Raw genomic sequence first — 27,280 nt, forward strand, 5'->3', positions numbered from 1 at the left:
AGTAATTGATGGTTAAGATTTTGTTGTCATTTGCATGGGTATTATTATTTTAAAAAAAGATTTTAAATTAAAGGTATCATTAATTAATAAGTGCAATATAGTATTTGTTTGTAAAAACTATTTTTTATTTTTTTTATTTTTATTTTTTTGTGTAAATGGTGGATAAACTACTTCAATTAAAAAGTGAACACTGAGAACTGCACAAATTTCTGAAAGCACTACACTTCTACAAAAAAATCACCAAGTGGGTAACTCGAACACTCACAAGCAGAGTGAAACAAAGCAAAACAAAAAGGGCCAATCACTATAAAAAGAGAGGGCGATGATCGTCCTCCGACCAACTTGTTTTTCTATTTTAAAAAACTAAATTTCAGTCAATACTCCAAAATTGGTTAGTTTAATGATATGATACAAAAGTGTAAGGGGAATAAACAAAGTTTGAATCATTCCCCGAACAATAATGTTATTATATTGTTCATGTTGGCCGGCTAAGATTCAAACAAATTACCTTATGTTATGCATGATTATTTCCAAGTTTAGGGGATGAAGTATTAAACAATTTAAAACTTAAGAAGTGTATTAGGGGGACTTATAAAGTTGGAAAAGTCTTCAAAGATACATAAATAATGAGCGTACTGCATGAAATACAACATAAAAGAGTGATGAAAGTTACAGAGGACCGGGTCACACAAAAATAATGCTCTCATGGTATACCACATTGAGATCAAATGATAAGCATAGAGAGTCTACCCATATATAACAATTTTAGAGTTCATTGACATATTAACTCTTATAATAATAGAATATGTATGAATCCTAACAAGTGGGGAAAGAAAAATCACTGAATGATAAAATGATACAGTAAAATAATCCACTCTGTAGTGGCTTCCAAATTTGGAAAACTCCAACAATATTTAGTGATGAGTGTGTTTTATTTAATGTGGAGGAAAAAAAGAATGAAACTATTATCACGGACAATGCTAAACTCAAATGGTGTATACAAATTATATTTTATTTTTCTCTTAACTCAAAAAATTCAGCAACTTATCCATATTTAAAAACACACACACATGATTTCAATCATTTTTAATAAAAATAATTTTATGTTTGAATTCAGACAAAAATATATATTCAAATCATACATGTTGTTGCCTTCATGGCTGTGTGTACATATACATGTACATGAAAGTAAATCAATTTTCATGGACAATTAAGATAGGTATCAAGAGTGTATCATAATATAATTTGGATTTTTTCTTTTTATTTGTGCAGCTATAAATTAGGTAATTTTCCTTATTTGATATATATATATATATATGTGTGTGTGTGTGAAAAAATGGTTGATGTAGGTTATAGAGGGGAGGCTATATATATGTGTTGTGTTACTTGTGTAGGTAAAAGAAAAATTAAGGGAAAGGGGGTCCCCCAAATCCAAGGTTTTTGATAGTGGTGCTGGTAAAGTTGGCAGTATTTGTAAAACAAAGTGGAACTGCAAAAATCTGGCTTTTTTATTACTTTTTCCTTGTCTAGGGAATGTGAACTTTACTACTGTTTAATATTATGAACAACTCCTTTTATATAATATAATATATATATATATATATATAGTTTCATCAAAGTGGGGGTCAAAAAGTATGCCAATTGCAATCATTAGCGTCTTCTCTTTACTGGTTTTATTAATTAACTTAACTCTTGGTTAACTTCTTTTTTTTTCTTTTTGTTAAAAGAAAAACATGCAAGTATGTAAATTCTCACTTGTTTATACTACTGTTAATGCTTGTTTAATATTTACTTCTTTTTTTTTTCAAGAGATGAACTAAACAATTTTACATCAAATAATGTAGAATTCTTATCTAAATTTTAAATGATTACACATTTACACACAATAACATGGAATCCACCACAAATAAGAGTCCTATCCATCTATAGCCTTGTTTCTATGATTTTTTTACTTTTTGTTTTACTGAAAATATAGTTTATGTATTTCATAAAAAATTTATATATCAATTAAATTCTTTCACTAAATTTTAATTCTATAGCATGAGTTGGCTCAAAGGAAAAACTATGCTACTTTAGGAATCAAGACAGAGCATAGTAGTTTTTTAACTTTTTTGTGTTTGAGAGGTCTCGAGTTCGAAACCTCTCAAACACAATACAATAAAAATAAAAAAATTATTGTCACCAATTTATATAAAAAAAACTATATATAATATTCAATTAGATTTTAGCTAATTTTGGCATACTCCAATGGTAAGTTACGAGAGTCCTATACAAGAGGTCGGGAGTTCAAATCACTTTTTTGTTTAGTGAACAATATAAATAGTGGCTTGTCTAATTTATCAAGAAAAAAAAATTAAATTTATAAAATTACTTTTTTTTTTTTTACATGTTATTTGTTTTTTATTCATTCGATTTTTTTCTCATTTTGTATACTAATCTTTTCACCACCAGCGGATATGTTGTTTTTTCTTTGCTCCAAGTTTCACTGATCATCTGGTTTTATATATGATATTTATCTTTTAATGAATTATCTATCGTTTATCCACTTTATTAAAAAATTTTATAAATTTATATTCATCATTTTATACATTTATATATATACATTGCCTAAGAAATGGCAAACAATGTCACTCCTCATCACCTTTCACTACAATTCCCATTTGCCATATATAATAAGATAAGTATGAGAGGTAGAAAGAGAAAGAGAAAGAGAGAAAAAAAGAGAGAGTGGTGAGTGAAAGACAAGAAGAGATAGATAGATGATGTTCCCTTCCAGTGCTAGTCTTATGCTGAACCAAAGGTTGGTGGAGCTTGATCAAAGGAACATGCCAACTTCTCCAATGCCTTTCATCTCTCATCAACCTTCACCATCATCACCACCTCCTCCCCTCCTCCTCCTCCTCCTCCTCCTCTTCTTCATCATCACTTGACCCTCCTTCCTCCTTATCTCCTTCAATCTCCTCTTCCTCCTCCTCCTCCTCCTCCTTCTCATCATCTCAGGGAATCCCTTCCCATGACTTCCACTTCTAGTTATCTTCCTTTGAATCCAAGACATGATCCTTGTCCTCCTCTTTCAAGCAATAATATTCCCAGGTTCAATTCCTTGCATGCTTTCTTAATTATTATTATCATCACACACACACACACACACACATATATAGATCAAAAGATGTATTTTTCATGGACAGTTGGTTATGTATATATGATCTGATTTATTGATTGGTTTTTTTATAGGACATGGGGAGAGGAAGGGGGGATGAGTGGGAAGAGAACAACCACAACAGCAACAGCAACAGCAACAGCAACAACAACATTAAGTGTGGAAAGGCAGCAGAATCAGAAGATGATAAATAGTAGTGGTGGGAATGGATTGTCAGTGGCTTCCTTAAGGATGAAGAAGGTGAAGGCAAGGAGAAAGGTGAGAGAACCAAGGTTTTGCTTCAAAACTATGAGTGAGATTGATGTCCTTGATGATGGCTATAAATGGAGAAAATATGGCCAAAAAGTTGTCAAAAACACCCAACATCCAAGGTACATATATATAATGCATTAATTATTTCTCTTCCTTCTTCTTCTTCTTCTTTTTCATCTTCTTTGATGATGGTTTTTTGCATGGTAAGTAGGATTTGTTATGGTGTGCTTGATTTACATGAGATCTTGATTTTTAGTTTGGCCATTGTTTTATCAGTTAAACATGCATATAGCTTGTGTGTGTGTATATATGTGTGTGTATAAATGAGTTGTTTTGATAGATAAGAGAGAATGCACAGTTGCTGTTGCATGTGATTTTGTAGAAAGAGTCAGTGAGACCTGAGAAGAACATTTATTGTGGAACTTTGAGAGACACTTGAGAATCCTAAGTCTATAGCTTATAAATGTAGACAATCATTTACATATAAAGATAGATTCATATGAGAGAGAGAGAGAGAGAGAGAGAGAGATGAGTTTAGTAAATCAAATGGTTAATAAATGTATGAGATTATAGTTCAATTATTTCAGCAATCATGCATGTATTTTCTCTTCATAGTGTATCTTAATCTCTTAACTTGAAAAATAACCAGTGCATTAGTTAACATATGTTAGTATTTTGTTTGGATAATTGAAGCATGATAGTACTAATGAGATCTTAACACTAATGAACAAATGGTGAACTATAAAAACACAAGAAACACATCTCTTTTTCATTAACTTAAATCAAAACATCATCATATATATGCACAATGTATAACACAAATATATATTAACCAAGTGAATATATAGAAACTTAATTAGCTTAAAATGGAATAATGATTAATGAATTAGCAGTACTATTGTTGAGGAAGAGGAGGATGCTAGGCAGGTTGGTCAGAAGACATGCAACTTAAAAGCACTGTATGAATCACCACACTTGCCTGAATTGTAATCATTCAACCTGCTGGCCCAACAACAGTCATTTGAGAATGAACATGTTGGCTAACTTTTTCATCATACCTGATGAAAAAGTGTGTGCCTCTTTGAGGGCCCATAAGTTCATATTCCTTTGTGACTATGATGGCTATCAGTCCATGATTGATATGAGGGAGACACAGATAGATAGATAGACAGATTGATATATACATATATTCCTCTTTCAGAGATCTTGCTAAGCATGTACAGTAATTAAGTGCATCAAGATCATGTGATCAAGAGGAGTTTTAAGCTAAACTTTATAATAAAATGTAATCATTTCAAAGACTACATGTTGCTTCATTTACAGAAGTTATTATATATATGCATTGAGATTTAAGAGGGAGTATATCAGAATAGTTAGTATATATTTAACCTTAATTAAGACTAGTTAAATTGAAAAAAAGAAAAAGACTAGAATTAATTCCTCATTTCTTCTCCTTTGCTTTCTTCTCTTTCTTTGTACTCTCTTATATATATTTATCTCTCTTACCTAAAAGAGATCAAAAGAAAAGGGAGGGGCAATCTACCTCTCTTTCATGCAAGAGAGAAAGTGAAGAGGGAGTAGAAAGATAGAGACAAAGCTACAGAAAGGAGAGGAATGAAAGAAAGAAAGAAAGAAAGAAAGAAAGAAAGAGGAAGTGATATTGATAATAAATAGTAAATAGAAGAGTACAAATATTATATATACATGCAATTTTCTATTTATGCTTTTAATGTTGTCTCATTATTTTCTGCTGATGAATATATATGGTTTATCTACTTTTATAAACAATAATAGTAATAGTAAAAGAAAGGAAAAAGTGGATGAAATTAATTTGACATGCATGCATGGATGGATGGATGGATGCAGGAGTTACTACAGATGTACACAGGATAACTGCAGGGTTAAGAAGAGAGTAGAGAGGTTGGCAGAGGACCCACGCATGGTCATAACAACTTATGAAGGGAGACATGCACATTCCCCATCACATGATGAAGATCATGACTCACATACTCCATCATCTCATCACCACCCAAGCTTCTTATGGTAGTCATAATATATATATATATATATATATAGATCTTCAATTAGTTGTTTACTACTACTTAACTATATATTTCTTTGTTTGAATTCTTCTTTTTCTTGTTTCTTTTTATTGGGTTTGTAAACTTTAATTACATCTGTGTGATCACTTCATGGATCTAGACTACTTCATATATGTGTGTGTCATTTGTATGTATGTAATATATACTTTCATTTTGGGTTTAAACTTTAATTAAAGAGAGTAATTAAGATGCATTAATGTGAGATCTTGTTTTGTTTTCCTCTTGTGATCTTCTTTCTCTATATATGTTTGCTGCTTTTTCCTCCTCCTCCTCCTCCTCCTTATTTAATTAAAGAGATTAATTATAATTAGCTAGATGCATTAATACTATCTTGTTTTGTTCCTCTCCCATGATCATCTTTCTTCTTCTTCTTCTTCTTCTTCTTCTTCTTCTTCAAAGAAAAGAGGCATTAATGTGATATATCTTGTTTTGTTATTCTCTTGTTGTTTTCTTAATTTCTCTATATGTTTGCTGCTGCTACTTCATCATGGGTTTAAAAAAGAGAGTAATTATGATGCATAATTATTTGTTATCTTGTTGATGTTAATTCCCTCTCAGTTTGGGAGTACTTATATATATATATATATATATATTCATGGTGATGTTTTAATGATTAACTTGATTAATTTTGGGATTAATATTTGTTCATTAATTATTTGAGAAGTGTGGTTAAAATTGTTTAGAATTGTGTTTAATTAATTAATGCATGGTTCATGCACCATATATATGAATGAAATGACATGTTTCTTTAGTTAATTAGATGGAACCTGTTTTGCATGATAATTAATTATGCATCATAATGTGAAAATTATTGAAGTGTGTTTTAGATAGAATTAAAATTAAAATGCTCCTTGATTATTTACATAATATGCAGCTTGAACACCAAAATGATTGTTTTAGATAGATTTTCAGTGTTTTTTTTCAATGTTTAACTGACTATTAGGCCTAATAGAAATGGATTTTCAATAATAAAAAGATTAAAAATGAATGTTTTATAATATTTTAATAAAATAAATTTTATAAATCCCATTTAAAATCCTTTTCTAATAGTAGTATTGGATTAGAAATAGAATTTAAATAATATTTGTATAGAATGTAATCGTAAATTCATGTTTCTACTATGTTTGTAATATGTTTTTAATAAAATTGGATTAGAAACAAATACTATGTTGTTTCTAAATAAAAACTGATCTTATTTCTATTTCTAAATTAAAAACAGATTTTCATTCCGTTTTTAATTTGATTTAATTCGAAACATAGAAAATGTATTTTTAAATTTTTTTTTTTCTAATCTTTCAGAATTTTTGTGGTGAGGGTTGTATGATTGTATTAAGTTGGTTTAATTAATATCTTGAGTGCTTAAACAAAATAAAATGAGGGGTTTTTTTTGTAACTTTTTTTTGGCACTGCAAAAGGTTCAGTTTAAATGATCATTTGAAAAAAAAAAATTTAAGGCATAAGAGTGTTCTTATTTATTCTTATGCAAAATACTTGGATGACCTTACGGTAATGACAGTCAAGGTTAAGGAAATATATATATATATATTTAATTTTCACTATTTGATGTAGATAAGATTTGTATTATTTGTTACTGGATTATCTTTATTGCTTTCATGTAAATATTATTGTCATTATATTTTTTTTAATTGTTTTACTCAGTGTAATCATCTACATATTAGTGCACATATACAGTGGCGGAATTAGAAGAAAAAAATAATAGGGTACTAGCTCAAAAAAATAAAAATAAGTTTGAGAAATTTTTTAAAAAAAATCAAAAATACTATAGTCAGATTAACGACATATTCATTATTATTTGCCCGATCTAATTAAAAAAAAATAGAAGAAGGTATAGGGATATAATCATTAATATTTTTTATGTAAGACTATGTGTGGGCTCCTTTCTTTCCACCCGGCCTTTAATTGGGATTGACCGGATAAAAAGCATGGATCACAAATCAAATTTTAATATTTTGTAGACTTCAAGGGATTGTGGGTTCATGACTTCCATTAGGGGCAAGCCCCTAATGTCAATTACCCTGGACATTGTCACAGGAACCTCCGATTAAGAAAATAAGTGTGAAGAAAGAAACAGATTCTGACAAATAAATTTTATTCATGAATTCATAGACTTCATTGAAAATATAAGAAGTTAGAAATTTAATCATCTTGACACAATAATAATTGTAGCCTTTTATCTCATTCCGACTATTTCACCGAAAATCGTGTTTTGACTTTTGTTGACTTTTGGTCTTCGTCAACGGTCGAAATATGCATCTTGAACATGCCTTAAAAACTGGTGAAGTTGTGTCTTGGATATTTGAATTTGTGTCTTGGACTTGATTTGGAACTTGATTTGATTCTTCATAAGCTTCGGCCTTCAGGCTTGTGAAACTTTTTGCAACTTGTGAACTCTCCAACGCTTTATCCTTGAGGTTGTTGAGCTCATTTGTTGATTTATTTGAAACTTGAAACTTGGGCATTGAGCTTGCATCTTGGATTTGATTTGGAACTTGATTTGATTTTTTTATAAGCTTCGCCTTCGGGGCTTGTGAGGCTTTGCAACTTATGAACTCTTCAACACTTTAACTTTGAGGTTGCTGAGCTCATTTGTTGATTTGTTTGAAATTTGGATCTTTGATTTTGCATCTTAGATTTTGACTTGGATTTCAAGCTGTGGATTCCCTATGTTGATGAATCACAAACTTGGTTTGACTTTTCGTGAGCTTCGGCTATCATGCTTGTAAAGCCTTTTGCAGCTTGTGAACTCTTCAACATTTTAATTTTGAGATTGTTGAGCTCATTTGTCGACTTGTTTGAAATTTGTATCTTGAGCTTTGAAACTTGCATTTTTGGGCATTTGAACTTGAATCTTGTATTTGATTTGAATTTCAAGTTGTAGATTCTCTGCATTGATGAATCACAAACTTGGTTTGACTTTTCATGAGTTTCGGTTGTCACGCTTGTGAAGTTTTTTATAACTTGTGAACTCTTCAACACTTTAACTTTGAAGTTGTTGAGCTCATTGGTTGACTTGTTTGAAACTTGGAACTTGGACTTTTCAATTTGCATCTTGAATTTGATTTGGAACTTGATTTGATTTTTTTTACAAGCTTCGGCCTTCAGGCTTGTGAGGCTTTTTGTAACTTGTGAACTCTTCAACTCTTCATCCTTGAGGTTGTTGGGTTCATTTGTTGAATTTGAATTTTTTGATTTGATTTGGAACTTCATTTGACTTTTCATAAGCTTCGGCCTTCAGGCTTGTGAAACTTTTTGCAACTTATGAACTCTTCAACACTGTAATCTTGAGGTTGTTGAGCTCATCTGTTGATTCATCATTTTTTTAATGCCTTGATTTTAATTTGATTTTTTTTTTTTTTTTAGAATGCTTTGCTTTTAAAGGTCTTGAAATTTCTTCATCACTCCTAAGAGAGTCAATGGCCTCAAACAGGGTCCATGCGCTCAAAGAGAGTTTTAAGGGTTTCGGAATTTTTTTCATCACTCCTAAGAGAGGCAATGGCCTCAAACAGGGTCCATCAGCTCAAAAAGAGTTTTAAGGGTTTTTTTGAAATTTTTCATCACTTCTAAGAGAGTCAATGGCCTCAAAGAGGGTCCATCAACTCAAAAAGAGTTTAAAAGGTTTTTTGGAATTTTTCATCACTCGTAAGAGAGCCAATGGCCTCAAACAGGGTCCATCAGCTCAAAAAGAGTTTTAAGGGTTTTTTTGGAATTTTTTTCATCACTCCTAAGAGAGTCAATGGCCTCAAACAGGGTCCATCGACTCAAAAAGAGTTTTTAAGGTTTTTTTGAATTTTTTTCATCACTCCTAAGAGAGTCAATGACCCTCAAACAGTGGTCCATCACTCAAAAAGGAGTTTTAAGGTTTTTTTGGAATTTTTCATCACTCCTAAGAGAGTCAATGGCCTCAAACAGGGTCCATCAGCTCAAAAAGAGTTTTAAGGTTTTTTTGGAATTTTTCATCACTCCTAAGAGAGTCAATGGCCTCAAACAGGGTCCATCAGCTCAAAAAAAAGTTTTAAGGGTTTTTTTGAAATTTTTCGTCACTCGAAAGAGAGTTAATGGCCTCAAACAGGGTCCATCAGCTCAAAAAAAAGTTTTAAGGGTTTTTTTGAAATTTTTCATCACTCCTAAGAGAGTCAATGGCATCAAACATGGTCCATCACCGAAAAAGAGTTTTTAAGGATTTTTAGAATTTTTTGTCACTCGAAAGAGAGTTAATGGCCTCAAACAGGGTCCATCAGCTCAAAGAGATTTGTTATCACTCAAAGAGAGTCAATGGCCTCAAACCGGCTCCAAGAGACTCAAAGAGAGTTTTAAAAAGGATCTTCATAGCTCATCCGCTCAGTGATCGTTAAGAGGCAATGAAGAGGTCCTCTAAAAGAGAGCAGTCGACATGCATTAGACATCACGTAGAAGCTTTAAGGGGGTCTTGTGAAATTACCAAAAATACCCCTCATCTTCGCTTAAAAAAATCTTTTTCTTCTTTTTCTTTTTTCTCTTTGCATTTAGATCCTCTAACTTTTTCTTCTTTTTCACATTTTATCAAATTTTTGCAAATAAACCCCCAAACTTTCATATTTTCATATTTTTTCATATTTATTATTTTTTTGCAGTTAAACCCTCGAGCTTTCGTATTTTCACACATTTTCACATTTTTTGCATATATGTCCTTAATTATTTCATCATTTTTTCCATTGATTTTGCATAAAAGCCCAACTTTCTACAAAATTTTTGCCGAATTTTATAACAGAGCCCCTTCTCTCTTTTTTTCCCCTTTTTTTTTAACAAAGAATCCAAATATCGAACGAATAACATTCTGTCTCTAATTACATCGAAATATTAGCCAAATCTAAATGTCAAGACATGAGATGGAGGTTTTGATTACGAAAGCATACTGGCAAGTAATACATAAAGACATGCTACTATGGTATATAACTCATTACTCATTTAAGCAAGGAATGCATGGTTCACAAAGCAATCCACAGTGCATGTCCCACCATGACTAATATTCACATAGGAATGAATGAACAGTGAAGTACGGGTTATGAGAATTTTTGTTTTGTAAAACTAAAATCTAGGCATTTTGCATGGATGCAACTAGAACATGTATATGTATAAATATTTTTGAATAGAATTCTATAAGAGCATCTACCTCGTCAAGTCATAAGCACCGACGAGTTTCTCAAGCATGCCCTCGAGATTTGTGCTAGGGTTCTGAACATCATCTTGCTTGCCGTGGTGGAGCAATTGATCTTTTCTTTCTTTTTTATAGGGAAACATCAAAATGCCAACAAGTCAATTTGATGAAGAACTTCATCGATGATCTTTTTTTTATGATTGAATGTTGTCTCTCGCCATTGATCTTCTCATTGTCTCGGGATTGAGATCGAGATCTGGGATCGGAGAAGAGAACAAGCAACGAGGCTTCTTAGGTTCTACCAGGGTGGTGACGGCGGCAGAAGCCATATACATCGTCACCACCACGCTATTGTACTTCATCTTATCCTTGACTTTCTTTGGCTCATCTCGTGGTAGCATTCGGAGAGAAAATAGAGTGGGAGAGGAACTAATAGAGCCGAAGGACCATTGTCAGACTCTTTTTTTTCTTCCTTCTCAGTCTCTCCTCCTTCTCTTCTTTTTTTCTCGTTCCACTGCTCTCTTCTTTTCTTTTTCTCCCCTGTTTTTTTCCACTTTTTTCTCTTCTTTTTCCACAAATCCTCAACATCCCCCCAAAAATCCTCAACCCCCGAGAGATTTTTTTCCTTCTTCACTTTTTAAATTTTAAAAATCCCTTCTTATCTTATCCATTTCTTTTTTTATTTCTTTTTATATTCGTACTGCTTTTTTTTTAATTTTGATTTTAATTTAATTTATTATTTTTTTTTCACTTGACAATTTGTGGCGCAGATTTTTTTTCATTTTAGCCCTCATATATATTTTTTATTTGATTTTTTTTCTAATATTTTTTTCTTCTATTTCTTCTTTTTTTTAAAAAAAGTCTATATAAACACTATGTAAAAAATTAAAGGACCAAACAATAGATTTTTATAAATATTATTTTAAAAAAAAAATATATTTTATATGTTATATCCTAGCTTATAAAAACCACATGGTCAAACAATAAATTTTTACCATTTTCTAAAAATATAATTTTTATTTTATATAAACTGATTTGTAATAAATGGAGGGGAGAAACAATAATTTCTAAAAAATTATATTATAAACTAATTTGTAAATACTCAAATAATAAAATTTTGTTTTTGTTCCAAATATTATTATTTTTAAACTATTGATATTAATTTGTATAAATTTGTTATTTTAAAAGAAATAAAATAAAGATTGAGAAGGTGCTTCCAATATATATATATATATATATTTGATTGGAGTAAATGGGCTCTCAAGCACCCCTTTGACCTTTGAGTCAACGGGTTCTCAAGCACCCTCTTGATCCCTCCTTCTGCATCTACACAAATATATATATCATCTTTTAGACATAACATAATCACATATTCATATCAGTAATTAAGATCAATATATCGAATTTAATGCCTGAAGTTGAAAAGAACAAAAAGAAAAGTGAATTTAAAGTAAAAGTCAATTAATTTAATCAAATAAAATTATTTAGATAGCAAGAGTTTTATTATTAATTAAAAAAATCAGTTGAAAAAATCTTCCTGTAAAATAACTATATATATATATATATTGGGAAAGGAATGATCAAATTTGACTATATAAGATCAAATTATTATTACTCATAAATTTATTTATTTTTTTAAAAAAAAACTCATCACAAAGCTACTTTAATTAGAATACTCCAAGTTCAAACCTTCCCATACAAAGTCTTATTCAAGTCAAAGTTGGATATACTTGGCTACTAGTGATTAGTGAAGTCAAAAGATTGATATCCACTAACAAGGATAAAAGGATTGAATGGAGTTGACAATTGTGAGTTGACCTTTGAATGAAAAATCATTGTCTATAAATTAAATAAAAGTGTTTTAGATAATATCTAGAATAAAGTTTGTTCTCATAAATAGAGTGTGTGTTTTGATTAGTAATTATGGTTGCATATATAAACTAATAGATTTCTTATGAGTTGCAATTGTCCAAATTTGGTGAATATTATCTAGAGTTTTCCAACTTTAATACCTACACAAGTCTTTTCTTTTTATCTTTATTTTTTTGTCTTTTATGAAAGTGACAAACACTATTGAGATGTAGTTATCTGAATTTGGTAAAATTATCTAGAGTTTTTCAATTTTAATATGTACATAACTACATTTGTTTTTCATTTTTTTAATTTTTTTTTAATGAAAGTGATAAGCATTATATATATCTAGGGTATAGAGTATGTACATAGATTGAAAACTAATTATTCAACTTATATATCTTTAGCTGAGAATATGATATTTAAATAGATAAATAGTATTTATAACTATGACTTTCATCACTATTCTGTTCAATTTCAATCTTTTTGTTTGATATTAACCTCACTTTGGTGATTTAAATTAAAATAAAAGAAAGAAAGAAAGAGAACTTGTTCTCTTGATGACACTTAATTTTGTCATCAAGCAATTAGTCTCTATCTAAACTTTGGCGCACTAAGATTAAAATAATTAAAAATATTCCATTGCTGTTAAAGAAGTCACCGACCATTTTACATTAATCTATTAATTTTTAATGCTTGATGATTCATCTAAGTTTGAAAATTTTTTAATAAAAAAAGATTTTGACTTTGATCCTTGTCTTCCCACTAACTCTTCGCTTGTGTTAATATGCAACTTCACCATTGGTTCTTCTTTAAAATAATACACTTTATCCCAAAGTCAAAAGGATTTATTCTTTAATTTAATCAAAGATTTTTCCCTATATAACTTTTTTAAAAAAATTAACCTCTATTTTAGGTAATATTTTGAAAATTTTAAAATATGTTATATATATATATATGTGTGTGTGTGGTTTGCTAGTTTTGTAAAATGAGCACGGAGAATTTTTTTCATTTTTAAAGGCTAAAAAAAAAAATAGTTAATCATGTTAAGTTTTTTTTTTGTATTTAGTGTGAGTAAAATCGTCATTTTATTTAAAACTACACATATGTATAAAAATATATTTATCCATCTTTTTATTAATTTTTTCTAAAATTTTACTAAAAAATAAAAAATAATAATTAAATCACAAAAACTAAATGAAATCATAGTTTTTATATTAAGGTTTAATTAAAAAAAATTATTTCATTCTGTCAAATAAGAAAGAGTTAACACTGTTAATGAGTTTTTTTAAATATGGGAAATCACATCATTTATATAACCCTATTTCCCAGGAAATCACACGTTTTAAAAAAAAAAAAAATCTCTAAAAACTATTAATAAAATATATATATATATATCTCTTGAGAGTTTGAGATTAGATCAGGGCCGTCCAAATCCCGGGACCACAAAAACTCACGACAAGAAATCCCTCATTCGTAATAACCATGAAAAAACCAAGGGTGTTTAAGTCATTTCAAGCCTAGTTGACGCTAAGATGAACACGTGGCGAGCAATGAAGGGAGAGTGGGGTCCACGCATGGATGTATGGATGGGTCATGGCATGGTATGTAAACATGGGTCCCATGTGCGCATGTGATTGTGTGGGTGATGAGGACGAGAGATATATTCCTCGCAGGAGAACGCGCCACGTCGCCCCCAGAACCAGATCGAGTGAAGATGCGGCGTCGATCCTTTGCTGCTCTCTTATTGGCTGGTGCACTTTAGCAGCCAACCTTCCATTTTTGTTTTTTTTTTTTTAAAAAGAAAACAAAAAAGTTATTTTGTCTGGTGATTTTATAGTGATTTAATACCTAATTTATTTATATTTATAATATAATTCTTGCATATTTTTTTATGGGAAATTATTATTTTTATAAATAAACTTATATATATATATATATATGTATGCATGCCAAGTGTGGACAAGCTCATAGCGTCCGAAGATGACCAATTTGAATAGAAAGGGTGAGATTTATTTTATTACTGTTACGATGGAAGATCAGATGATTGAGATGAAAATACTGGTTATCTCATTTTTTTTACTGTTCTACTATTTATTCCACTTATTATTGTTTACACCAATGTTTTAAAAATACTGTTCACCAGATGAATGATGTTAATTATTGGATTTTAATCTAATGACCGAGAGAGAATGTTAGTAGATAAATTATCTACGAACGTTTTCAGAGAACCGACCCTATATATATATATATATATGAGAATATTTTGATTATTTTGGTTTTTTACATAATTTTTTTTGTTAGTATATAATGATCAATTATAGAAGAATTTTATCGATTTTATATTTTTAAACAAATTAGTAGTTTGGATATTTTGAATACTTATATATTTTAAATTAATGTGAAATAAAACAAAAAAAACTAGTTTAAAATTTACTAGATTATTTAGTTGGTCACTTTATATATATTGATATCCTTGTAATAACCCATTAATTATATGACTTAACAAAAAATATATATTTTTAAATATATGTTCATGGATTGGTAGTATAAACATTAATAAAATTAACATTAATAAAAAATTTATTAAATTGTAATTATAATTAAGTCAAAGTTTGTTCAATAAACTTCAAATTCAAGTCTATATCTCCATCCAAAACACATTAATAAACTAAACAATGTCTAAGGGATAGTGCATTTTATATTTTTCATAAATAATAATTACTCAGTCACGTGTTTTTTTTTTCCGCTATATTATATATGTTGTGTGTTTGTGTGTTTTTTTACGTGCACTTGTTTTGTTTTTGTAATTTTTTTAATAAATTAATAATTTATATATTTTCTCAAAATAAACTAATAAATAAATAAATAAATACTCAAATCACTTATTGGTATTTTAATGGAATTAAAAGACAGTAATTTATTAATTACCATTTAAATATATTTAAAAAATATCTTATGGAAAAGGCTAGATATTTTTTGAAAAAAAGGACAAATAATTTTTGTTTGATATTTTTTAAGACAAATTATTTGCGTGGTCCAATTATTGAGCGTCATTGACCAAAATACTAATCTTAAAGACCATGATGTATATAGCATGTTAGCCAAAGAAAAATTGTTTTATAATTCTATATGATAAAACAATTAATATATACATATATATATATATACAAATATTGAAATTATTAAGATATTCTAAAAACAAAATCAATTCATAAAAATACAACTTAATTATATATATATATAATTTTTTTTTCTCTCATTTTAGTGTTAAAAAAAAAAAAAACAACCCATTTTCACATGGCCATTGTCTACCTAACCCATGCAATTTGTTTCTTGAATTAATTTAAACTATATATATATTATTTATTTATTTTAAAATAAATAAATAATTAGTTTGGTAACAAAGTTAGGTGAAATTAGAGGGTGGAAATTAAGAAATTGTTATGATATTCAAAATCTAAGAATTTTGTCCGCGTGTCATCAGGGAATGAGAGAAAAATATCTTGAATGTTTTGTCTCATGGTGTGCTGTCCACTAAAACTAAAAAAAATATAATATCTAATTAATTAATTACTTAATTTATTAATTATTTATTTAATTAATTAGCAAAATTAAATAAAGCCCTTTTTTTTCGGGCAGTGTGCCCAAGCAATCTCAGCCACTCCTTTTGTGCTACGTGTCATCATTTTTCACCCTGAGATTTCTCCGGGCACCTGCCCCTTCTTTTTCAGAAAGGTTCTCCTTTTTATTTTTATTATTTTTCTTATTTCTTATTTATTTTTCCCTTAAACCCCCCTCACTATACTTTAAATTTTATTTACCTGCTTTATTGGTTTTTTTTAAAAAAAAGTCTTTTAACATAAATGAATCGAGCATAGGATCCTAAAAAAATTAATTTTTGTATTTTTATAAAAATGTAATAATTAGTGGGTATCATAACAAAAAAAAGAGTCTTATTTTAGGAAAAATGATTTGATATAACATTATTGAAAACAAAATAACATGTTAGGTAAAAATTATTGGTACTATGTGGGACATTTGGCCAAACATGATTAATTATATATTTTTATAAGGTTGTATATGAAAAATGTTGAGAAAAAAAAAATTAGTTAAATTTTGGGAACCACTTGGACGAATCCACTGGTGTAGATTATTCCGATTATGACGTCTTGATGATCACGAGACAACAAGATGCCAGTTTTTTGTTCTTATTAGTTCCTAAACTGTCATTAAGAATCTTGGGTTCTAGATTGTTCTATTAATCTTTGTTTTATGATTTATTTATGCAATTAGTGTTGCAATTATATGGATTTTTTTATTTAATAAATAATTATTTTATATATTGAGTTTGATTTATATTTTTGAAAAACAAAATAGTGATATATACATGGTTTGATTTTATGGATTTGAATATAATGAAATATAAATAAATAAAACAATAATAAAAATTTAAATAAAAATATATATTAAAAAAATCACCAAAGTTCTCTGAGTAAGGATAAGACATTCAAAAAAGTGTTCAAAACTAGTTAAAGACAATAATAATAACGTATTATCAGTTGTAAGTAAAGACTCGTAATCAATCTTTCATCTCTGATTGAAAATGTATGGATTGGATAATTAATTCTCAATGTGCATGTACACGTATATAACCGCCGTCATTTTTATTTTAAAAGACACTTTCATATAAAAACACACACACATAATGGGAAAGAGGAAAAAAAAAGTTCAATTCAAAGCTCTAATTAAAAATTCTCCACCACTTGCATGATGTAGACAACGTGGACGGTCAGGATTGCTCCGACCAACCATCAAAGGGTCCCACATTGATCCTCATCATCGTCGGCCACCGCCGCCCAATCAATGACATCACCCGCTTCAAACACGCCACGTGTCACGCACCACGCAAACCTATTCCCATTACCTCTCAAGAAGGGTATTCTCGTCATTTCACATGGAGTCGTGAATCGCGTTTCCCGCATGGATGTGCATGCATGGATGGGCAATGTCATGGATGGATGGGTGGCATCATGTTGGTGGGGGCCCACGCGGCCAACTGGTCCGCGAAAATATCAGTGACACGTCAGCGGGGCGATCAGGAGGATGAAGCCCAGCCTCGAGAGAGAGCCCAAAGTATCTATTCTCTCTCTCTCTTTCTCTTTCTCTTTCTTTCTTTCTTTCTCTCTCTTTCTCTCAGCGCTCCATCTTGGTATCTGATTGAGAGCACCCAAACCCTAGATCGATCGCAACAACGGAAGAGCTCCAGGTGGTGTTCTCCTACTTTGGCTTTCTCTGCATTTTTTTTTTATTTTTTTTGGATTTTTTGTTTGTTCTTTAGTTCTTGATTTGGATTTGATCGAGCTGGGTTTTGTTTTGTTTTATTTATTTATTTTTTTTAGTGGGTTTATTGAAGGGGGTTTTAATTCTTGATCTGTTGTTTTCTCTTTTGTGTTTTTTTAAATAGGTTCTTGGTTTTTGGTTTGATCAGTTGGTTGTGTTGTTTTGAATATTTTGTTTGTTTTTTGGGTTGGGTTTTTGGTGAAGATGAGTTTGGATTCTTGGTGTTTGTACAGATTTTTTTGCCTGGAAGGATTTTTTTAGTGTGGTTCTTGGTTATTATTTAGTTTATCCTTTTCTGTTTTCCAGTTTTGAATTTGTATATTTTTGGCGTTTGGATTTTTTTTTTTCTTTTTGCTTTCTATCTATTTTACTCATGTCTCTGTATTTTGTTGGAATTTTAGTGGATTTCTTGAAGATCCATTGGGCTCTTTGTCTCACTTTCTGTTGTGATAATTTTTTTCTTTAATTTTAAGTAATTCTATTTGTTATGGTGGGATTTGGATTGACTTCTTGTGTTTTTCTTAGTTTGAATTTCTTATGGTTTTTCTCCTGAATTATTGTTATTGCTGCTTTTTAACACTTATCTCTTAAGATTTTTGGAATGAAGGTTTTGTCTATTTCTTTATTTCTTTGGTTTTCTTGATATGATCCCCTCTAGACTTTGATGTATGGATATATTTGACAACTATGATTTTTTTTTTCTCACTAAATACTTTTTCATTTATTTTTGAGTTCTTTGTTAACATTTTCTCCAGCTCATTTGTGATATTTTCTTGTAAAATAAAGATATATGCTCTCTAAATATATATATATATATATATAACATTTCTGAAGATGTAGATCTGTAATTTGAATGTTATGCACTCTCCTTAATCCTTATCGAAAATTCATATTATTTTCAGCTGGTATTTCATTTGTGACCACTTGTAGAGATTGATTGTTGCTCCATAGATGATAATCTGGCTGAATTTCAAGAAGGATAGGTGCAACGGAGGTTGATAATGTGAGATTTTGCGTTGAAGCTAAGAATAAGGCTAGGTATTATTGGTTTTCTTTGCAGAAGTCTCTAGTATTTGTGCCTTGGATGTCTTGTCTCACATGCCCTGTTTCTTGAATGGATACCGGAGTTTGAGCTGTAGCTGGAAATCTTAGTAGGATGTCCACTTCGCATGAGAAGTGGATTGATGGACTTCACTTCTCATCGTTGTTCTGGCCTCCTCCCCAAGATGAGCAACAGAGGCAGGTAAGGAGAATGATTTTGTTGAATCTTTTTACAATGGGTTACTCACATATGCTTATATATCAAATTTTGTGACAAGCTTCTGAGATTACTATTTATTTTTTATTTAGTTTATGCACGAAAATCATTACCTGCACTAGTTGAAAGTTTATCCTCCAACACATCCCTCTATTTCTGCTGAAATTAACTCTTTGATTTTTGGATTAGGCATTAATTTAATCAGTATACTGCCCTATTTCTCATATAAGCATATTGGGCATTCATATGCTTAATGTTTCTATATTTTTCAATTTTATCTAGCCTTAGTTTGTCTTGGACTTAATCTGTTTTACCATATTGTTTAGGCACAAACTATGGCCTATGTCGAATATTTTGGGCAGTTCACTTCAGAGCAATTTCCAGAAGATGTGGCCCAGGTAAGAATCTTTTCCATTATTTAAAGCAATCAACAAAGGAGATGGTTTTTTTGTTCTTCCAAGTAGTTGTGAACTGTTGAAATGAAGTACGATATCCATGATCATATATTTGGAGAAGATTTAACAAAGTTTTGCCCTGAAACGTTACTAAAGATTTGTGTAATTTGAAAAAATTTAATATTTGTCAAACTAGTTTTTCTCAATGTAAGATATTTGATGTGCACTTTGTCTTTTAGTGCCCGTTATAAATTGAACAGATAGAACGCTATAAAATTTAATAGCCCTTCTCATTTGCAATGTTTGTTTTGTGCAGCTAATTCAGAACAATTACCCTTCTAAAGAAAAGCGCCTTCTGGATGAAGTATTGGGTATTTAAGTCTTACTTCAGCAATCATAAACAATAGCTCTACAATAAATCAGAGCATGATTTCCTTCTTTTTTAATCTTAAAAGAACTTGCTGACATACACTTCTTCCATACTTTTCAGCCACTTTTGTTCTTCATCACCCAGAGCATGGGCATGCTATGGTTCATCCAATTCTTTCCTGTATAATTGATGGCACATTGGTTTATGACAAGAATGATCCTCCATTCTGTTCTTTCATTTCTTTAGTGAGTCAAAGTACAGTGGTAAGTTGCAGATCTGAACTTGCTATTATTTAGTTTCCATTCAGCTGTTTGATAATTTTAAGGTATTTAGTATATTTCTCAATTTGTGGATTGTACTGCATCAACATGTTGTTTTCAATTTTAATCATCTAAAGAAACATGATGTACACACATACTCTTTCTTCTGATTACAGAAAGAGTTCCCTGAACAATGGGCTTTGGCATGTGGAGAAATTTTGCGGGTGTTAACTCACTACAACCGTCCAATTTACAAGACTGAAGTTCAAAACAGTGAAATAGAGAGGAGTAGCAGTGGCAGTCAAGCCACAACAAGTGATGCACATGAAGGAGAAGCCTGTCAATCAATGGTTCAGGAACATGACCGAAAACCATTGCGACCTTTAACTCCATGGATTACAGATATATTGCTTGCTGCACCTTTGGGGATTAGAAGTGACTATTTTCGCTGGTGCGCAGCTCATTTTTTTTTTTTTGCTTTACTGTTGAGTCACTTAAAAGTAGATAATCAAGGGAGAATTTGGTTGATTTCATGCCCACATTCTTCCAAGCCCATTTTTTTTATTACATTTCTGGCTTAAATTAACATCTTTAATCACACAATTGCATCAACTAATGGGGCTTTGTTTTTCTAAAAATCAGAGTAGAATTGGTAATAATTTTTAAGTCCATCAAACTGAGCAAAGTTTTAGGTGTGGCTTCTAATCACAGGTTGGTTTATATTATTTCCAAGCAAATAGACAAACTCCTTTATACTTGTCAAACGTATAGGGAACTGCTTAACTAATACTGATCCTTGTTACTAATCATTGTTTTCTGATCTGATGAGCTTGCTGTGCGTACAAACTATTGACTGAAACCACGAACATTTGTAAATAGAAATGGTCTAGTTCTACTGTAAGCATACAAATTGATTTGGGAGTCGGAAAAACATTGCATATCAATACATTGTCTTCCTTTGATTTGATTCTGTGTGGTTGTTCAGGTTAGACAGTTTATTTCGCCTATTCTCAGAATCTACACTATGCCTTCATTTTATATCCTTCCACTTTGCCTTGTTAGGAAATTATAGCATCAGTTTCCTTTCTACACAATTCTGTAGTCATTTCCCAGCAAGAGCCTCTTGGTATTAATTGCGCCAGTATCCAAGTCAGTTATTCTCCAATATTCTTCAATTTCTACAAATCACACTCAACCTAACTAAACGCATGACTTGATACTCCTATTCAATGTTTTCTTCTCTATTAAGCTTATCTTTTATGTTTAAGCCTTCTTAATCATCTTAAAACTGTGAACTGTTCAAGGTTATAGGCATCATGGTCTGTAAAACCTGGCATAGATTCTCAAAAGTGTGTAGTTATAATACTTTGCATGTCAGCTGCATGATGTGTTGTTTTTGCTTTAATAATGATATTTTGTTATTGTTAATTATATTCTTGACTGTGCAAACAAACAATCATTACTAATAATAACCATGCCAATACTTGTTTATTGAGTTCACTGTACATGTTTTATCAGGTGCGGTGGGGTCATGGGAAAATATGCAGCTGGTGGAGAATTAAAGCCTCCTACAACTGGTTAGTCTAAATGTATTTTGCCCTTAATTGTGATCAAACTGCAACCAGCACAGTTCTTTTGCAGATTTCACAGATTGTTTCCTTCAAAAGCATACTGCAAATATACGTAATGTTGGTCTGAAGAGGAAATGCTAGAAAATGTTTTTTTACGTTCCTTTCCGAGCTTTCTATGGGTTGGAAATCAAGATTCATGTTAGAACAGAGTTTTTTCGATATTACTTTCATTGTTAATTTTCTCTTTGTTCTTTTTGAATCTGGACTTATTTGGTAAAGAACCATTGGTAGTGTTGTAGGATGTTAAATAAATGGCAAATGCATATAGTAATGTATTACATTTGAATAGTTATGGGGTTACATGTTCAGTTTATGATATGTTCATTGAGGGTATACTATGAACGCTGAGAAAATTGTAAGTTTATGTCTTTTTGTATAACCCTTAAAAATTTTACCATCTGCTTGATGCTAATCATTACTTAAATTTTTCTGCACACCTGCAGCATCTAGTCGTGGATCAGGAAAGCACCCTCAACTTATGCCATCCACTCCAAGATGGGCTGTTGCCAATGGGGCTGGTGTAATATTAAGTGTTTGTGATGAGGAAGTTGCTCGTTATGAAAGTGCATATCTTACAGCAGCTGCTGTTCCTGCACTTCTGCTCCCTCCTCCTACAACCGCCTTAGATGAGCATCTAGTAGCAGGGCTACCAGCCCTCGAGCCTTATGCTCGTTTATTTCATCGGTGAGTACCTATATCTTTGACTGGTAATGCGTGACTACTTTGAGTGTTTGTCTGAACCTCTTGGAATCAGGTACTATGCAATTGCCACTCCAAGTGCGACACAAAGACTTTTGTTAGGACTTCTTGAGGCACCACCGTCTTGGGCTCCAGATGCACTTGATGCGGCTGTTCAACTTGTGGAACTTCTCAGAGCAGCTGAGGATTATGCATCTGGCATGAGGGTACATAAGTTTATGGTTCTAATATCCTTTTATCTTTAAGACCTGTTACAACTTTTATATTCATGAGTCTCAGTTTATTTCCTTTGTTTCAAACATTTAGTTCTTTTCTTAATAATTGAATGATTATGATCTGAGGCCAATATTTAGCTGCTTACTTTCCTGTTTGTTTTCTCATAGCTCCCAAGAAATTGGATGCATCTGCACTTTTTACGGGCAATAGGAACTGCAATGTCAATGAGGGCTGGTATTGCTGCTGATGCCGCCGCTGCTTTACTTTTCCGCATACTTTCACAGCCTGCATTGCTTTTTCCTCCATTGAGGCATGCCGAGGGAGTTGAAATTTATCATGATGCATCATCTCATAAAAAACAGGTAAATCTATGGATGTCATGGCATCTAGATTGATTCATTTTGGACACAATATACTTATTAATTTTGCAACCCCTGTTGGCTGTGCCAGTGCTAGTGCCTAATGTCCATCTTTGTTGCTGTTTTGAAGCAGGTGGAAGCTCCTATAGCAGAAGCCACCACTGAAGCTACTGCACAAGGAATTGCTTCAATGTTGTGTGCCCATGGCCCAGATGTCGAATGGAGAATATGCACCATTTGGGAAGCTGCTTATGGCCTCCTTCCCTTGAGTTCCTCCTCTGTTGATTTGCCTGAAATCATAGTTGCAACTCCACTGCAACCTCCTGCTTTGTCATGGAGTTTATATTTGCCTCTGCTTAAAGTTCTGGAATATCTCCCCAGAGGAAGTCCGTCTGAAGCATGTCTCATGAGAATCTTTGTGGCAACTGTGGAAGCAATTTTGCGAAGAACTTTTCCGCCAGCAACATCCACTGAGCACGCCAGAAAGTCAAGTCATCATGGTGGCATGTGGTCTACTGCTAAAAGCCTTGCTGTTGCTGAGCTTCGTACTATGATTCACTCATTATTTTTGGAATCATGTGCCTCCATGGATCTTGCCTCCCGCTTGCTGTTTGTCGTGCTGACAGTGTGTGTCAGTCATGAAGCTTTGCCCAATGGAAGTAAGAGACCCACTGGTTCTGAAAGTCATTCTAATGGTGCAATTACAGAAGAACCTCAAACTGTCAATGGAAAGGAACCAAACAGATTTAAAACCAGGAAGAAGCAAGGACCTGTAGCAACATTCGATTCATATGTTTTGGCTGCTGTATGTGCTTTGGCTTGTGAACTTCAGTTATTCCCACTGATCGCAAAAAATGGTATACAATCAGATCCTAAAGATACTACCAGGATGGCCAAGGGTATAAAAAGTAATGGAGTAACTTCTGACTTGCAAAATGGCATTGGCTCAGCTATTTGTCACACTCGTAGAATTCTTGGAATACTGGAAGCTCTTTTCTCGTTGAAGCCATCTTCAGTGGGTACATCTTGGAGCTACAGTTCAAATGAGATTGTTGCCGCAGCTATGGTTGCTGCTCATGTTTCCGAGTTATTTGTACGATCAAAAGCATGCATAAATGCCCTCTCCATTCTGAGGCGATGCAAGTGGGACACTGAGATTTCAACCAGAGCATCTTCATTGTACCATCTAATCGACATACATGGCAAAACTGTTGCTTCCATTGTTAATAAGGCAGAACCATTTGAAGCACATTTGGTGCTCACACCTGCATGGAAGGAGGATACAATGCGGTTAAGCACAAGAAAGTCAATGGCTTCAGCAAGCAGTAGCAGCTCTGGACCAGAGAATAAGCTACTCTTGCAATCCAAGGGTAGTTCTTCGGGTGCATTTTTAGAATCTGAAAAGGCCAAATTACTAAATGATGCTATGTTGAGGACAACAGGGAAAAACATGGCAAATTTACCCGTGGATGCATCGGATTTGGCAAACTTTCTTACAATGGATAAAAATACAGGGTATAATTGTGGTGCACAAGCTCTTTTAAGATCGGTCATTGCCGAGAAACAGGAGTTATGTTTCTCTGTGGTTTCCTTGTTATGGCACAAATTAATTGCGGCTCCAGAAACCCAAATGAGTCCTGAAAGTACTTCTGCTCAGCAGGGGTGGAGGCAGGTACATTCATTTCCATCTATATCTCATGATTTTGCAAGACCTGCTTTTTTTGTTATTCATATTCTAGATCTTATCAATCTTGATTTTTTATTCCCTTTCCCAGGATTGTTTTATTTACGTGGCTGCGAAGTGCATAATGCCATCCCAATATCATATGTTATATAAGTAACCAATTACCAATATGGTTTGAATTTTTTCTCAAAATAAAAAAGAAAAAAAAGTATTTTAATTATTCATTTAAGTATGCATTCATTATTCTTTTAAGACTACTTCATGAGCAATAGGATGAAGAAAGATGAACTATCCAGTAGCCTGTGATTCTTTGACAATTCCTAGCCACTCTAAATTAAATATGTGGCAGACTAGGCCTTGAGTTAATTCTGATACCTTGCTGCATGTTATTAGAGTAACTAATAGTCTCACGATGATTAATTTGGTAAATATAATTTGAATAAGTTTAGGTTTCATCAGCTTAAATTTTTAGGTTGAATCAAGTTTGTATAATATATTTGATTTGGTTTGCATTTAATAGCTTTGTTGGATTTTACTTTTTCCCCCGCAAAATTTGATGATGTTATCTTAAGCAATTATTTTCATCTCTTTTTTTTGAAGTTTTACTGGACTCAAACTATATCACTTGCATATGCTTTTCAACACAAACTTGTCTACTATTTTTATCAAACGTAACATAGTCATAATAGTCCTTGTCAGTTTTATCTTTATTTCATTTTTTGGGACACTTCGAGGATTAGTTTGATCAACTACTTCTCCCATCAAGTTCAGGTAGTGGATGCATTGTGTGATGTTGTTTCTGCATCACCAACAAAAGCAACAACGGCAATTGTTCTCCAGGTCAAAACTCCTTCCGCTTAACTTTTTTGGCTGCTACATAAAGGCTTTTTCTTTTTCAGTCACTTTTCTCAATTATTCTTCTTTGGACAGGCTGAAAAGGATTTGCAACCCTGGATTGCTAGAGACGATGAACAGGGTCAGAAAATGTGGATAATCAACCAGCGCATTGTAAAGTTGATTGTGGAACTAATGAGAAATCATGACAGCCCGGAAGCGCTGATAATTCTGGCAAGTGCTTCAGATCTGCTCCTCCGTGCCACTGATGGGATGCTTGTCGATGGTGAAGCTTGCACTCTACCACAACTAGAGGTATATTGTTTTCAAAATTATATGACTGACTTCACTTGATAAATACACAAGTCTTGATTCATCCAGAGTAGATTTTTCCCTACCAAAGAACCATGCAATCTACATTAACTCTTGTTTTCACCATTTTCATTTTATACACCGGGAACCTGAGTCGTCTGATAATTTCTGTCTGTATTCATGTTTTCTGCTGAAAAAAAATTGAACAGCTCCTGGAAGTAACAGCTAGAGCAGTTCACCTTGTGATTGGTTGGGGAGAATCAGGCTTAGCAGTTGCAGATGGCCTTTCAAATCTTTTAAAGGTAATCACATATGCATCATGGCTACCTCAGAAGAAAAAAAAAAATTGATCTTGTTTATTGTTTTCGAAAACAACCTGCATTATATGCTGTGTATGAATCCTCTCCAAACTCTGAGTGCAGTGTCGTTTATCTGCCACGGTCCGCTGCCTTTCTCATCCAAGCGCACACGTCCGTGCTCTCAGCACGTCAGTTCTTCGTGATATCATGCAAGGCAGCTCAGCCAAGTCCAGTAGCCTCAAAAACAAAGAAAGGAATGGGATTTGCGACCACCCGTATCGGTGCATGAGCATAGGCACAATCGACTGGCACGCGGACATTGATAAGTGTATCAAGTGGGAAGCTCACAGCAGGCTCGCGACTGGATTAACACTCGTGTTCCTTGATGCTGCTGCCAAGGACTTAGGCTGCCTCCTTCCATGTTGATAAGCATCCACAGATCGATTCGCTGCAGTATATAGCATTTGGGGATATACTAGATTCATATTCTGGAGCCCCTCTGCAGTCTGCTTCATTCTATGATGATGATAATCATTATAACAGCTCAGTATTCACAAGACATGGAAACTGATTGCATTTATAAGCGCTTTTATTTTTTTCTTTTCTTTTTTTTTTTCCTATTAACTTAAATGGTTTGAAGGATTCAAAGTAGACTGAAGTATAAGATGTAGATTATGATCACTGTTGTGTAGATAGATAATTAAGCAACATCTCAATACCACAGCCATTAAGTGCTGTGGAAACTACGGTTCTTTCAGTATTTGGACCGGAAGTCTATTTTTCAGCCCTTCTAATTTGTTATGACATTCCAGCCTGAGTTAATTCAGGTTGTGTTGTTGTTTGTTTCTCATTTGGTTGGAGTTCTTGCTGCTGACCATTTGAGTCCGTGCATATCATATTATGATGGTCTTTATACAAATGCAGTATATCAGATTGATATGGTCATGGCAGTTAAATAAGTTCCGACCTCTCAAGAATTTCCACTTAATCTAAATAAAATAAAATATAATAATTATAAAATACATTTATAGGGTTAACTTTAATTTTAATTTTTACTATTTTACATAACATATTAATATAATTATATTAAATTACTCTGA

The 27,280-nt window shown here is 32.2% G+C and overlaps 2 protein-coding genes across 3 annotated transcripts; both read left to right on the plus strand.

Annotated features, from left to right (window-relative positions):
- The first annotated feature begins 2,641 nt into the window (after positions 1-2,641).
- LOC120280126 (probable WRKY transcription factor 13) lies at positions 2,642-5,711 on the plus strand. The gene is made up of 3 exons (XM_039286866.1): positions 2,642-3,093; positions 3,235-3,531; positions 5,279-5,711. The coding sequence occupies exons 1-3, from the start codon at positions 3,014-3,016 to the stop codon at positions 5,457-5,459; spliced, it is 558 nt and encodes a 185-aa protein (XP_039142800.1). The 5' UTR covers positions 2,642-3,013; the 3' UTR covers positions 5,460-5,711.
- An 11,931-nt stretch (positions 5,712-17,642) lies between these two features.
- Positions 17,643-27,030, plus strand: LOC120280776 (protein GIGANTEA). Of its 2 annotated transcripts, none has more exons than XM_039287723.1 (15): positions 17,643-17,789; positions 18,766-19,106; positions 19,448-19,519; positions 19,833-19,887; positions 20,007-20,149; positions 20,323-20,597; positions 21,665-21,723; positions 22,221-22,461; positions 22,532-22,682; positions 22,860-23,054; positions 23,182-24,723; positions 25,507-25,575; positions 25,666-25,884; positions 26,091-26,183; positions 26,304-27,030. In XM_039287723.1, the coding sequence occupies exons 2-15, from the start codon at positions 19,020-19,022 to the stop codon at positions 26,604-26,606; spliced, it is 3,504 nt and encodes a 1,167-aa protein (XP_039143657.1). In that variant the 5' UTR covers positions 17,643-17,789; positions 18,766-19,019; the 3' UTR covers positions 26,607-27,030. The 2 variants fall into 2 exon arrangements, with proteins under 2 accessions (XP_039143657.1, XP_039143658.1); XM_039287724.1 differs by having other exon boundaries at positions 23,185-24,723.
- The last annotated feature ends 250 nt before the right edge of the window (positions 27,031-27,280 follow it).

This window comes from Dioscorea cayenensis, chromosome 17 (genome assembly GCF_009730915.1).
Source record: "Dioscorea cayenensis subsp. rotundata cultivar TDr96_F1 chromosome 17, TDr96_F1_v2_PseudoChromosome.rev07_lg8_w22 25.fasta, whole genome shotgun sequence".
Lineage (NCBI taxonomy): Eukaryota > Viridiplantae > Streptophyta > Magnoliopsida > Dioscoreales > Dioscoreaceae > Dioscorea > Dioscorea cayenensis.

Coding starts and splice junctions, on each gene's coding strand:
- LOC120280776 (XM_039287723.1), top strand. CDS start 19,020: ATGTCCACTTCGCATGAGAAGTGGATTGATGGACTTCACTTCTCATCG. Junction 20,150..20,322: donor TAGTGAGTCAAAGTACAGTG/GTAAGTTGCAGA, acceptor TTCTGATTACAG/AAAGAGTTCCCTGAACAATG. Junction 20,598..21,664: donor AGAAGTGACTATTTTCGCTG/GTGCGCAGCTCA, acceptor ATGTTTTATCAG/GTGCGGTGGGGTCATGGGAA.
- LOC120280126 (XM_039286866.1), top strand. CDS start 3,014: ATGACTTCCACTTCTAGTTATCTTCCTTTGAATCCAAGACATGATCCT. Junction 3,094..3,234: donor TCAAGCAATAATATTCCCAG/GTTCAATTCCTT, acceptor GTTTTTTTATAG/GACATGGGGAGAGGAAGGGG. Junction 3,532..5,278: donor AAAAACACCCAACATCCAAG/GTACATATATAT, acceptor GGATGGATGCAG/GAGTTACTACAGATGTACAC.